Source organism: Alternaria conjuncta, assembly GCF_024043145.1.
Source record: "Alternaria conjuncta strain BMP 0040 chromosome Unknown scaffold_3, whole genome shotgun sequence".
NCBI lineage: Eukaryota > Fungi > Ascomycota > Dothideomycetes > Pleosporales > Pleosporaceae > Alternaria > Alternaria conjuncta.
Genome location: NW_026250092.1, coordinates 1,880,469 through 1,892,304, shown reverse-complemented (window position 1 = coordinate 1,892,304; position 11,836 = coordinate 1,880,469). Strand labels below are relative to the sequence as shown.

The 11,836-nt window shown below is 52.3% G+C and overlaps 5 protein-coding genes across 5 annotated transcripts; all 5 read right to left on the bottom strand.

Annotated features, from left to right (window-relative positions):
* Positions 1-1,155: 1,155 nt before the first annotated feature.
* Positions 1,156-2,205, bottom strand: J4E85_002605 (uncharacterized protein; the record flags this gene model as incomplete). The annotated part of the gene is made up of 1 exon (XM_051466883.1): positions 1,156-2,205. One exon carries the CDS (start codon positions 2,203-2,205, stop codon positions 1,156-1,158), a length of 1,050 nt encoding a protein of 349 aa, XP_051329738.1.
* Positions 2,206-2,438: 233 nt separating this feature from the next.
* On the bottom strand, positions 2,439-3,512 carry J4E85_002604 (uncharacterized protein; the record flags this gene model as incomplete). The annotated part of the gene is made up of 1 exon (XM_051466882.1): positions 2,439-3,512. One exon carries the CDS (start codon positions 3,510-3,512, stop codon positions 2,439-2,441), a length of 1,074 nt encoding a protein of 357 aa, XP_051329737.1.
* A 544-nt stretch (positions 3,513-4,056) lies between these two features.
* On the bottom strand, positions 4,057-6,239 carry J4E85_002603 (uncharacterized protein; the record flags this gene model as incomplete). The annotated part of the gene is made up of 3 exons (XM_051466881.1): positions 4,057-5,384; positions 5,431-5,935; positions 6,183-6,239. The coding sequence occupies 3 exons, from the start codon at positions 6,237-6,239 to the stop codon at positions 4,057-4,059; spliced, it is 1,890 nt and encodes a 629-aa protein (XP_051329736.1).
* A 634-nt stretch (positions 6,240-6,873) lies between these two features.
* On the bottom strand, positions 6,874-8,466 carry J4E85_002602 (uncharacterized protein; the record flags this gene model as incomplete). Its single annotated transcript, XM_051466880.1, has 4 exons — positions 6,874-7,044; positions 7,094-7,554; positions 7,601-7,911; positions 8,054-8,466. The coding sequence occupies 4 exons, from the start codon at positions 8,464-8,466 to the stop codon at positions 6,874-6,876; spliced, it is 1,356 nt and encodes a 451-aa protein (XP_051329735.1).
* Positions 8,467-10,167: 1,701 nt separating this feature from the next.
* Positions 10,168-11,557, bottom strand: J4E85_002601 (uncharacterized protein; the record flags this gene model as incomplete). Its single annotated transcript, XM_051466879.1, has 3 exons — positions 10,168-10,495; positions 10,558-11,018; positions 11,078-11,557. The coding sequence occupies 3 exons, from the start codon at positions 11,555-11,557 to the stop codon at positions 10,168-10,170; spliced, it is 1,269 nt and encodes a 422-aa protein (XP_051329734.1).
* Positions 11,558-11,836: the final 279 nt, after the last annotated feature.

Sequence of the window (11,836 nt, the reverse complement as noted above, 5' to 3'; positions counted from 1 at the left end):
TAAGTCTCCGCGGCAATCTCTCAACTCCGTCAAGAACTGAAGCGAAAGTTAACCAGGGTCTTCGACAGCATATCGAAAATCAAGATCATCGACCGTTCCAATGTCGAATTCTCCATTTTTCACGACCTTGCCGACCGAAGTCCGCGATATCATCTACGACTACCTCTGGTGCGATACAAAGACCTTTGTCCAGCGGCATGATATCAAAGACTACAAGGTAACCTATGATCGAAGGCACGACTCGGTTGAAGCACCATCTGCTGTTGACAAGATCCCATGGCTTCTTACCAACAAGCAGATGATGCGCGAAGGCATCCGACAGCTACACCAGAAGTCAACGTGGCACCTGGATAACCGAATATCAGACACACATCCCCAAAGCTATATCCTAGACGCCATCACTCCATCAGAGTGCCACACGCACGAGATCTTCATCCAGTGCGACTGGCCGATGATCTTCGATGACGTGAAGCGAGTCTACCGGCTCAGCGAAGTAGCACGGGCTGAAATCAATAGAAGCGCCGCGACAGCTAATTCTTCGACTCCGCTAGACACTGTTTGCATCAAACTCGTCCGCCCAACCAACGAACGGCTAGCCGCCAACAGCGCGGCAGACTTTACTTTTAACCTCTCTGGCCTCGAAATCTTATCTAGCCATACCGAGCTTCGTCGTCTCCAGGTTCACCTCGTTGGCGTCGTTGATGATACTAAAATGCTTGTGTGGTATTGGAGTTTGCGAGGGGAGACCGACAGCGCAAATAAAGCTAGGCGTCTGGAAGATCATTACTTAGATGCTTGGAAGAAAGAGCTCTCTCGTGCGGCTGAGCTGGTAATTCCCGGGGGCAAGCGGAGTGGATATATGAGGGAGTACACACAAGGGAACGGGCGTTGTCTGGAGTGGGTTTGGACGTTTGAGAAACAAAAGTCCAACCACTGAGCTTAGTAGATGGTGAGAGGAACGCGTCGAGTACTTAGAGTGAAACATACACAATGAGGTTTGTTCATTCGTTTCGAGGAACTTGAATGAGACAACTTGTAGGAGCGTAAGCACACAGTGACATATCAACACACGCAGCAAGATCTGTAACAGATGAGAAGCCACCCATTCTCGAGATTCCAGTATCTATCAACACGAAATGGACCTTGGCTAGCCACCTAGTTCTTCGCTGACTGATCACTCAGAACGCCTTTGACAAGGTCGCTCAACTTTACTTTCCCTTCAGCAACCTCATCAACCGAGTCCCGCACCTCTTCCCACTCCTCATTCCTGACTTTCCCCAATTTTTCCTTAGCGAATACCCCGATAGCAGCCCATACGCCCTCCAAGTCTCGCGCATCCCGCTGCATAAACTTCCTCACCTCTTCTGGCGCATCATCTTTGAGATACTTTCGCACGAGCCTTGTCATCTTCCCTCCTGGCTTGCCATCGTATACATTTTCATGCTCGTAGCACCTATAGATGAGCTTTCGAATCAAAGAGGCCAGAGCTTCGACATCTTCTTCCTCTGCCCGAGCCTTGCGTTCAAGCCCATCTGGAGAGTTCGTAGGATCATGGATGCAGCTATTCGCAAATCCTACGAGACTGATTTTAGGGCGTTTAGCAATGGTAACCTCGCCATTCTTCTGTTCTTCGTAGGGAAAGCTGATAAGAATGTCCTCCGCTAAAACACTGCCATGTGTGATAGTCGGTTTACATTCGCGGTGTAGGAAGTAGATTGTCTTATAGAGCTGCGTAATGATGAGCCAGAGTAGGCATTTTGGAAGCTTGTCCCTAGTGTCGAATACGAAGAGTCCTTCAAGATCACTAGAAACTGGTGAGCTTGCCATGACCAGCCAACCTGGCTCCCCTTGGGCCATAGCTTCCATGTCGTAGTGGTCAACTACTTCAATGCAGTGCTCACCGCCGCTGCGAGAATACGATTGGCGGTGTATCTCTTGGAGAATGCGTAATTCGGAATGCATCGTAGGTTGGGTAGAGCCTTCTCCGGGAATCTTTACTGCAACGACGCGCCTAAGGAGTGCATCGACGACTGAGTTCTCTTGGGCGTTCGCAGCCAGTTTGGAACGCGCATCATCCATGTCGGAGGTGGGAACACACAGACTGACAAAACAGTACGTAGACGAAGCAGCGTCGCGAAGCCAGGTGTATTTTTCGGGCATCTGTGGGGGCCTGTCGCCCGAAGCGTCGTTGAGTGCTTCAGACATTCTAGGGTGGACCGCTGTGAGTAGGGTCGAATTTTGTGAACGTGATGAAAACCGAAGGAGCAATGAGAATATTGTATTGTTGCGATCCAAGGGAGCGATGATGCCTTAATAAAGCGTGCCAGAAGTTTGTGACTTTCGTCACAAGAGCACAAACCATCGTCGTGCGTGCGCATCATTCGCAATCAACGTCCAGCAAGCCTCTTCCTTATGGTCTTCATCTAATTTGTCTGGCATCACCTGGCGTCGCACTCCCTAAGCTTTGCCCTATACCATGGTTTGGCAATCTTAGCAATTTCAATCTTCAACGCCGCCTCATCCACACCATGCCCTTTGATATGTCCCTTCTCTTCCTCCAGAATATCACATTGTATCCACTTCAAAAAGTCGCCCAGTGCTCTCACATCGCGCTCAACACCTTTCTCACGCAGCACATCCCAGCCTTGCTCTAACCGCTGCTGGGAGCACCACGCAACTGCTACTGTTGCGGCTGCTCTGCGTCGCTCTTTGATGATATCGGCGCCTTCATGTTGTTTTGGAATGCGGAAGAATGTGGGTTTGAACTTTCCCCCTTTGCTCTTGAACCATAGAGAAGTGTTGCCGTTGTACTGGCGAGGTACGGGTTTCCAAACGATGCCTTCGCCCAAGCCGGATATACCGAAAGTCGCTGCGAAAGGGCAGTGAGCGGCGACTTCTTCGGTCATACGTTCGATTTCTGATACTGTGCGTTCGTAGTCGTCTGGGTAGAGTGTTGTGTGGAAGACGCCGGCTCTAGAGGCGTTGTAGATGCCATGAGCCGGCAAGGAGATATCAGAGTATGCTTCGTCCTTTTGCCATGTACCATTGATGTTGACCGAGACGATGACGAAGCGACGTGATAGTTGGGCAATTGCGACGTCTTTTTGTATCTTCTCGCCTATCCATTCGCCAGCCATCACAACGGGTGAGTCTTCTCCGAGTCTTGTGCCAGGATTCAACTCTTTCCATCGTGCCAAATACACATCTCGCAGTCCGAGTACAGCCGCGGTCTTCTCTGACATACTTGCTGCGAACCCTTGGTTATCTTTTGCGACGGACAGACCAATTATGTTGCGCGACTGGAAAACGATGCGGTTATCAGGGTATACGAGGATATCTGCGTGCGTGCCATGAAGTTTAACTGTACCGACAAAAGATACAGGCTCCACGGTGACATTTGCTTCTGGATGGACAGTGTCGCGGTTCAAGTGTCGCAGCTGCTCGATGATCTCAGGGATGTGTGTCGTGATCTTGGGGTACAGCGTCGACTGCGCGAGGTCTGTAGTCGCCATGGTGGGAGAGTACAACTGTTTCCAGAATTCCGCAGTGGTTTCCAGATCTCCTTAGATCACAAAAATCGTGGCGATGGTCTCAAGTGCTGTCCCACTGTGCGGCAATCCGCCCGCGTTGTGCTGCGATCCTCCTGATCGCGGCTAATTGATCTTAACATGGGGTTATTCTTCGGTAAGCCGCACGTGGAACGATAAAGTCGATGTAGAGGTTTGTGAGTCAAGACAGGCGCTGCTGTGTCGCTCAGAAGCTGCCACTGGAGCTGCGGCTTTGCGATACTGTTATCGATACGCGGCTGTCAGCACCGCGATCTTCAACACGTTGCGGCACCTTGAACCTAGCGTATCGAATATCATGCTTGGGTGCGAATAGCCGCTATCATGTGAAACACTCAGCTAAATTGCGTTCCAGCTGGGATTCTCTCATGCAAATTTGAATCATTATATCATCCATGACAGCTAGTCTCTAAAGCGTTGACTACGTGACATCGTTCGATCTTCTAATGCGATTGCTTGAGACCTCTACTAAATTCTACGTTCCAACCCGTCATGATGCTTCCACGTTCTTCCCGTCCTCTTGACCATCCTTCTTCTTGTGCAACTCCGGGTTTAGCGGATGCTTGGAGTCATAGCCGACTCTCTTGACAATACCCAATCCTTTCGTTCTGCCCTCACGAAATAGTATCCGATCGCCGACAGTCAAGTACTCTGGTCGCTGTACGAAGCGGAAGGCTACCTGTGCTCGGTCACCAGTGCGGATGTACTGGCGGTCGATGTCGATGATGGCACAGGTTTGGGACACCGGTCCAACGTGTAGCATAGCCTGATACTTGGTCTTGATAGTCGTCGCGTGCGACAAGATCAAGACTTCAGCAACGAACTCGCGGTACACTTTCGGGGCTGGTAGTATGCCAGTTGTCGGGTCTGGCTTTTCAGCCTTGTGCAAAACGACCATGCCTTTTCGCACGTCTTTCCGCCGAACGTTGCGCAGTGCGAGACTAGCAGACTGGCCAGCGGAGCATCCTGGAACTTGTATCCGTTTGCGCTCGACGGAACGCACTTTTGTCGTTTGGAACTGGCCAAGACTGTCGGGACCGATCAATACTGTGTCGCCAGAATGTATCTCACCAGACTTGACAACACCTGAAACCACAGTGCCAACGAAAGGGACCGAGAATGTGTCGTTGACGTGGAATTCCAGAGGAGCAGAGGCGTCGTAATTGCCGTGATGCGGTAGTGCGTTGAGGAACATGCGCACCAGGTCCAGGTTGTGACCAGTGACATTGGAAACTTGGAAAATAGGACATATACGACTCGACACAAATTGAGTAGCGGTGGTGATGCACTCCTCCCTATTGTTGATGAATACTGGTATCTTTCGCGCTCCTGGAGATTTGAGGATCTTGGACAGCTGAGTTATAGTCTGTTCAAGGATCTGTGGCGGACAAATGTCGATTTTGGTGATAACGACCATGACGGGGACGTTGAGCGCAAGTGCGATTCCGAGATGCTCTTTACTCATGCCCACTAAACCGTTGTTTGCCGCGATCATCAGTAGACAGTAGTTGGGCTCGCTTGACAGCAGCCCAAAGACGGTAGTCCGCAAGTATCTCTCGTGTCCAGCGAGATCAGTGAAGCTGATGACCTTGGCGGATCGCCGTCCAATCTCTTCCCAAGTAAGTTTTCGACCTGCGACGTTCGACACAACGACTTCGCTCTTGCTGTCAAAGCCCATTATCTCCATGCCGACTGAGCTGGTTCGACCACTCTCGATTTCGTGTTTGTGGCGGAAGAGGTTGACGCGCGCTTTACCGCGGCCATCGTCGAGGCCGCCTTTGACGAGGACACCGAGCATGGTACTCTTGCCAGCGTCGACTGTCGAGAGTCAGTGTATATTCTCAATTGCGCCTGAGGCACTCACCATTTCCTACTACTGCTATCCTCGTCTCGATCACATCGTCGACACTCTGCGGCTGTTGTCGCAAGATCATCTTGCCACTTAAGCCAAGCTCCTTCGCATTGCGAGGTCCGACTTCGACGTCACCGCCAACGTTCCGCGTCATGAGCATCTTGTAGTCGGCTTTTATCTTCTCGCAGGCAGCTTGTATCCTCTCCAAGGCAAACTTCCACTGATCCTCAGCGAAGCCCATGGAGTCACCGCTGTCTTCCAGGCCAACATCGAACAGCGCCTCCCCATGGCCCTCGGCCAGGCGCCCCTGGATATGCTCAGCGAGCGCTGCGACGTTCTCTTCGGCGGGGTCGGTAAGGAGTGTCTTGAGGCGGATGTGCGCCTTGTTGTCATCGGAGAGGCCGAGCTCGTCGAGGATGCTCAGCTCATCGTGGTCTTCGAGGACGGCGGGGGCCTGGCCGGGCGGTCGGCGCAGCGCCTGTTGTTTCTGGACGTAGTCGGCAAATTCGCTGAGCGCCTGGTATTTACATTAGCTTGAGTACGTCTTCTGGAACCTCAATGGGTAATCCGTCTAAAGTACAATGCGATCGCCTTCGTGCTACAAGTAGCCCCATTTCCCTGGTTGTACTACTCGGCGCGAACCGTGAGCCAACGGAATTGGTTTCTCCTGTACCATACTCGTTGTGTCAAAGCAACGAATATGTCTGGGGTACATCTGGGGTACAGCTTGGGGAGACATGGGTTTCCCCTGGGTTATTACTTACAGACTCGCCCTTCCGCCGCTCAGCTGGGCTCTGCTTGGGCTCGTGTCGGGAGGCCATATTATGCGAAATAGCACGTGATTATAAGATATTCACCGGTAGACCTAAACTGAAGGTATTCGTAGCGACCGATGTACGTGGTGTGATGGAGGTATGAATGTGGGGTTGGGACTGTCAGGACGTGTTCCGTAAACACCGCCGTATTAATAAGACGTTTGGTATTCGCGGGAGCTGGAAGGAGTGTGAATATTCCATGAGTTGTCTTGCAGTGAGCATCGAAGGGTGGCAAGTGCTGGAATGGCGCTGGCAATGGCGATGGGAGCTGCTGGGGAGATCCGGGGGCCTACTTATCGATAGAAGGCCGCCGGAGCCATGACGCTGAGACTCACGCGGTAGCGCGTCTTGACTCATCCCAGAACCACCACCATTACACCACTCACAGCCTCCGTGGTCCACAATCACCGCGGCGTCATCCGTAGTGTTGTCGCTACAGTCATACGTTACGTGTCTACGCCCTCGCATCGCTGAGTTTACGCGAGTCATCATCAAAAAGGGCGGAACACGAAAATGTCGCGACTAGGCAGCACTCCAACAAAGGCGCACATGATAAAGAAGGCATAAAGTAAATGCTTCATGGTTTGGCTATGAATTACAAGAGAACGTGTAGTGCCGTCGACGAGGGAAGCGTGCTCTCTCATGATGCTGCAACACCTCGTTCCCCGCAGTACTTCTCCACCTCTTTCCTCAGCGACTCGCGCTGGTGGTTGACTGTATCCATAATATCGCTGACACCATTGATCGTCTTGCAGTACTCGAAGGTCTCCGCCATTTGCATGAGTACTGCTGTGAGCTGGTTGGGTAGCCACTATTACGCGTCAGTAAGAGCAAGACCGTCGAGCCAAGGAAGCACTTACAGTCACGATCGGGCTGCCACCTGTTGCAGTCGGGTGCGAAGTGTGCTTGAGGATGTACTCGCGAGTGAAGCACCAATGCCGCCAGCGGAAGTCGCGAACTTGATCAAGAGCTTGGAGATAGAGCGCGGCTGACACGGAGTCGCCTTTCGCAAACTCGCGCACGCCCGACTGCTGAGCGCAATCACGAACAGCCTCCAAGAACTCGCGGTGATTGCCAGGACGGTACTGGCGGAAGTCCTTCAGGATATCCGTAAGAGGTGTCTCTGGCATCTGGACCTGAAGCAGGTTGTCGCACATGGGAATCATGCTGTCGTTGGCACCAGACTCGCCGCGGAAAGACATTGGCTCTTCGCTCACGCCCTCATATATGACACCGTTGGGGAACATGGATTGTGAGGTGATGCCGAAGATGAACGTACGGAAGTTGGTGTAGCCTTGCGGCTTGCTACGGTTCCACATGGCTAATCTCATCAGTCGCCAATTCACGCACCGAAGCAATGCACTTACTGTTCATCACGGCGTTGACGTTTCTGAGACCACCCACCAGAGTACGAAGGCCGTCATTGAACCGCTCTCGGTCCTTGGCCAGACAGCTTTCAAGCATCTCGGAAGCACCTGTGACAAGCGCACCAGACTCCTTGACCATAGCTATGTGGACGAGAACGAAGCCGGCCTCAGATGAAGTGGGATCCAACCCATGCTCGAAAGCGCGGATCAGGCGAAGGTTGTCGTACTCGAGGCCCCGTGATGGATCTTCCAGACGGTAATTGAAGAGCGCATACGACCCAGCATACTCCATGAACGGCTTGAAACCAGCACTGCGCGCGAGTAATGTCAGCCATGTCATCCACCCTATGGTGTATTGTGAAGGTGACTGTTTGGAAGTTGCCATGCCAAGCTAAGAAGACAAGCACATAAGACCAGCACCATATGACGATAGGAGAAAGCATTGCCACTTACATCTCAGCAACCTTGACGATGGGTAGCGCAATACATCTCGGCAGCGACTGTCGACCCAGACCGTATTCTTCTCCTCTTACATGCCTCTCATGGCAAGGCTCGAAGAGATATGCAGAAGCCAAGAAAGAGTAATCACGATACAGGGCGTTCATGACGACCAGGTCATCGCGATACTTCTCTACCTCTGGGGTAAGATCAGGAAGCTCCTTGAGTACGGTGTCGCCGAAGGTGAAGTTGGCAAGTAGACCTGACTCCCCTGACAGTGTCTTGATGGGCATGCGTTGCAAGATAGACTCAAGAGCAGCGAACTCTTTTGGTAGTTCGACAATGGGTTCTTGGCGAGGAAGGAAGCCTCGTGTGGTGGAGACCATGAAGGCGGGGAGTGTGCGGTCATCAGGACGGGGGTCCTTCATGACGGGGAAGTCAAAGGTTGAAGAAGACATGTGCAAAGAGGTATTGAAGAGAGAGAGAAGTCAAAGATGCTGAAGGTATTCAGGCTTTGATGCTGGAGATCTGGTCCGAGCGCCGAATGTTGGAGTTGGGATGAGTTGAAACTTCTCTCGACAGCAACGGCGACAACGAGCTTATATCCTACGAGGCCGGAATCAAAACCGGCCACGGAAAACCACCGGCCTCGTCAAGATAAGACGTACGTAATGGCTGGATCACTTGTCTTCATCAGCAGACTTTGACCCGAAGACATCCTGCGATGCCCGGCCTCGATCCAGAGGTTCCCCCTGATGTCCTCGATGAGTTGGGAGGGTAGGCTCGTCGCCGCCAAGACTTGGGTCAAGCAGAGGAAGAGGGCGAAGGCGGCGCAACGGAGGCTACTTTCCTACTGGCTTGAGATGTCACTGGAATATTGGAATCAAATTCCCATCATGCTTTCCATTTTCTTTTCGCAACAAAGGAAGTGCGCAACTGGTGATTCAGTCTCTATTTACGAAGTCTACAACGTATTACTATCGACTGGAAGTTAAGATCACAACATCTTTATAGCTATTGCGACACTCGACAAACTTTTGAAAAGCTGAATTACAGGTTCTCAGTATCTAAGACAGTTGTAACGACTTCCTACGTGCCAGTTCTCAAAGGCGTCCATCACGACGCCGACTACGGCGGTGACAACGCCATCTAAGTCGGCCCGATCGAGACCGTCGCACACCAGAGTGGCCAACACACGTGCAGTCGCGATGAAAACGACTCGCAATATTCACAACAAATCACCGCCCAGAATTTACTTGATGACACACGACATGCCTCTGTAATGGTGTTCGATGACCATCACGAGTGCTAACAGCGGCTCGGTTGCGAGCCAACCAGAAAAACTACCGAAAAGAAGGGCCGCGGAGAGCCGCAGAATCGGCCCAACATGCGCCTCCGGTGGGTCCGATACAGCTGCTGTGATTGGTCTGGCCGGAATTGTACCTCGAGCATCGCAGCCTCCATCACCAGATGCAATAACCGTTTCTCGCCTTGAGATTTATTTAACGGCCTGAAAAGCCACACATTCTCGCTAGAAATTACTCCAAGTACCTCCAGCATGCACCTTAAGCTCTTTCCGGAACTTTCAGTACCCTTTGCAGCCGGTAAACGACACTGCTACACCAGATGATGTTAATTCCGGCCTCGTATTGCTGCTTGCTGAGAGACCTCACTAGTGCGTTACTACCGTTCAGATTGGATGCAGGGGGTCAGAAACGCACTGATAACGATTTCTGCATAGTGCACGCCCTACCGCGCCCTACACCGGAGTGGACCCCCGCGGTACTGTGCAACGTTCTCTGGCTCAACGTCATGGTTCCGACACTGCGAAGTCGCCTGTTTTTCCTCATCGCGCCCAAAGATTTGATAACCACGAAGCAGAAACTTTTTGCAACGAGACAGAGACATTTGAAACGATCATCGCATTAGAGAGTTGTCACTAGCTACGCTCTAGCACTCCAGCTTGCTCATAATCGCATTTTGGCTTCATGACAACTGTGCCTGCTAGGGAAAACACCTCAAAGAAATCTAAGTGGTATGCCATCTATGCGTGCGCATTCGTATGCAGACTCTTGTCCCAACCCATAACCGTCGCATCCTCCTTCCCGTCACTTCATCCCCTCTCAACTCTAGACAAACGCAGCAGCGATACCCATAGCACCAGCAACAGCCACACCCGCACCAGGCAGCATCGCCATGGCAGCTCCAGTGTAAGTCTCCATAGGCGAACCTGTAGTAGTAGCGTCAACACCCGAGGTAGCTGTCGCAACAGCAGCAACAGTCTTGAGAAGCTCAGGTGTGGTAGTGTAGGTCATGAGGTCACCACCGAAAGCGAGAGAAGCGCTAGAGAAGGGGAGTTCAGAGACGGAAGATGCGCCTTCGAAAGCGACGCGGTCAGAGGCTGGGGCAGATGGGTCTAGAGAGGCGCGGTCGAAAGGAGCGAGAGGGTTGAGGACACTAGAAATAGAAAGTCAGTTATGTGTGATAATTGGTATGGGAGGGGGAGGAGAAGAACTAACCCATCAACAACATGCGCCACCCCATTAAAAAGAATACTATTAGCAAACACAATCTCCGCGCCATTAACCCACGCCCTCCCCTCCTCCGTTACCGTAAACACCAACTCCTCGCCCTGCAGACTCTTCACCGACACATTACCCAGCGCAGTCGAGAAAATAACATTACTAGGAATAATGTGGTACTTGAGCACCTCCTGCAGCGTCGCCTGGTCCGCGGATTCGAGCACCGAGCCGATGGCTTCGAAAGCCGCGTTGGTGGGCACGAAGATGGTGAAGTCGGAGATGTTGAGGCCGGTGGATGAGGGGTCCGAGAGGCCGAAGTCGATGGCGAGTGAAGCGGCTGAGAGGGCGGCGTTCATGGCGAGGTAGCCGGAGCGGTAGGTGAAGAGTTGGAAGGGCGCGCCGAAGGAGAGGACCGTGTCGATTTTGTGGAGGGTTATGCCGGCGCCGAGCATGATGTCCTGCGGGTTTGGGTTAGTGTTGTTGGTGAGGAATTGGGTGTGTCATAATGGATACTTACAGCTTCAGTAACAGTGGAGATAGTTTGTTCTCCAGAAATAACACAGACGTCTTCTCCATTCTTGACGAGCTCATTGTAGGCGCCTCCGGTGAAGTTGGAGAAAGGCTGGATTTCATTCACATACGAGCTGTCGAGGAGTGTCTGTGCAAAGGTTGGGATATCGGTGATGACACTAGCCGGGTAGACGCCCTTGAAGACGTGGTTGGCAAGTAGGGCGCCGATGGCAATGGTGTCGTTCTTGTTCTCAATGGCCTGGCCCTCGGGTACATCGCGTGGTACGGCTGCGAATGCATCGTTGGTAGGAGCGAAGATGGTGATGTTGGAAGCGGCAGAGAGCGTGTCTGCAAGGCCATCCACTAGACCAACGAGCTCGAGGAGAGTGCTGAGATCGGGTTGTGAAGCCAGGAGAGCACCAATGTCGCCCTGGGCTATGCTGGTTCCTGCCAAGATGGCGTAGGAGAAGACTTGAGATGGACGCATGGTGATAGTTGGAGGATGAGGAGGTGCTGGAAAAGATACTACTTGAAGGCCCTGAAGTTGAAGATGCAATGCTGTGATGTCGTCCTCAACCCCAAGGACGAGGCTCTCTTATACGTCTTCCCTCCCCCTGATCCAGACTACACCCAACCTCTCCTCCACCCACGGGTGCACCCTCATCTCACTCACCGGTTACCCTTTCCTGCGTGCTTACTTCCATGACATCTTCGACTTTTGCCAGCCAAGACATGGCAATTCGTATCCGGCAGTGCACGATCAATG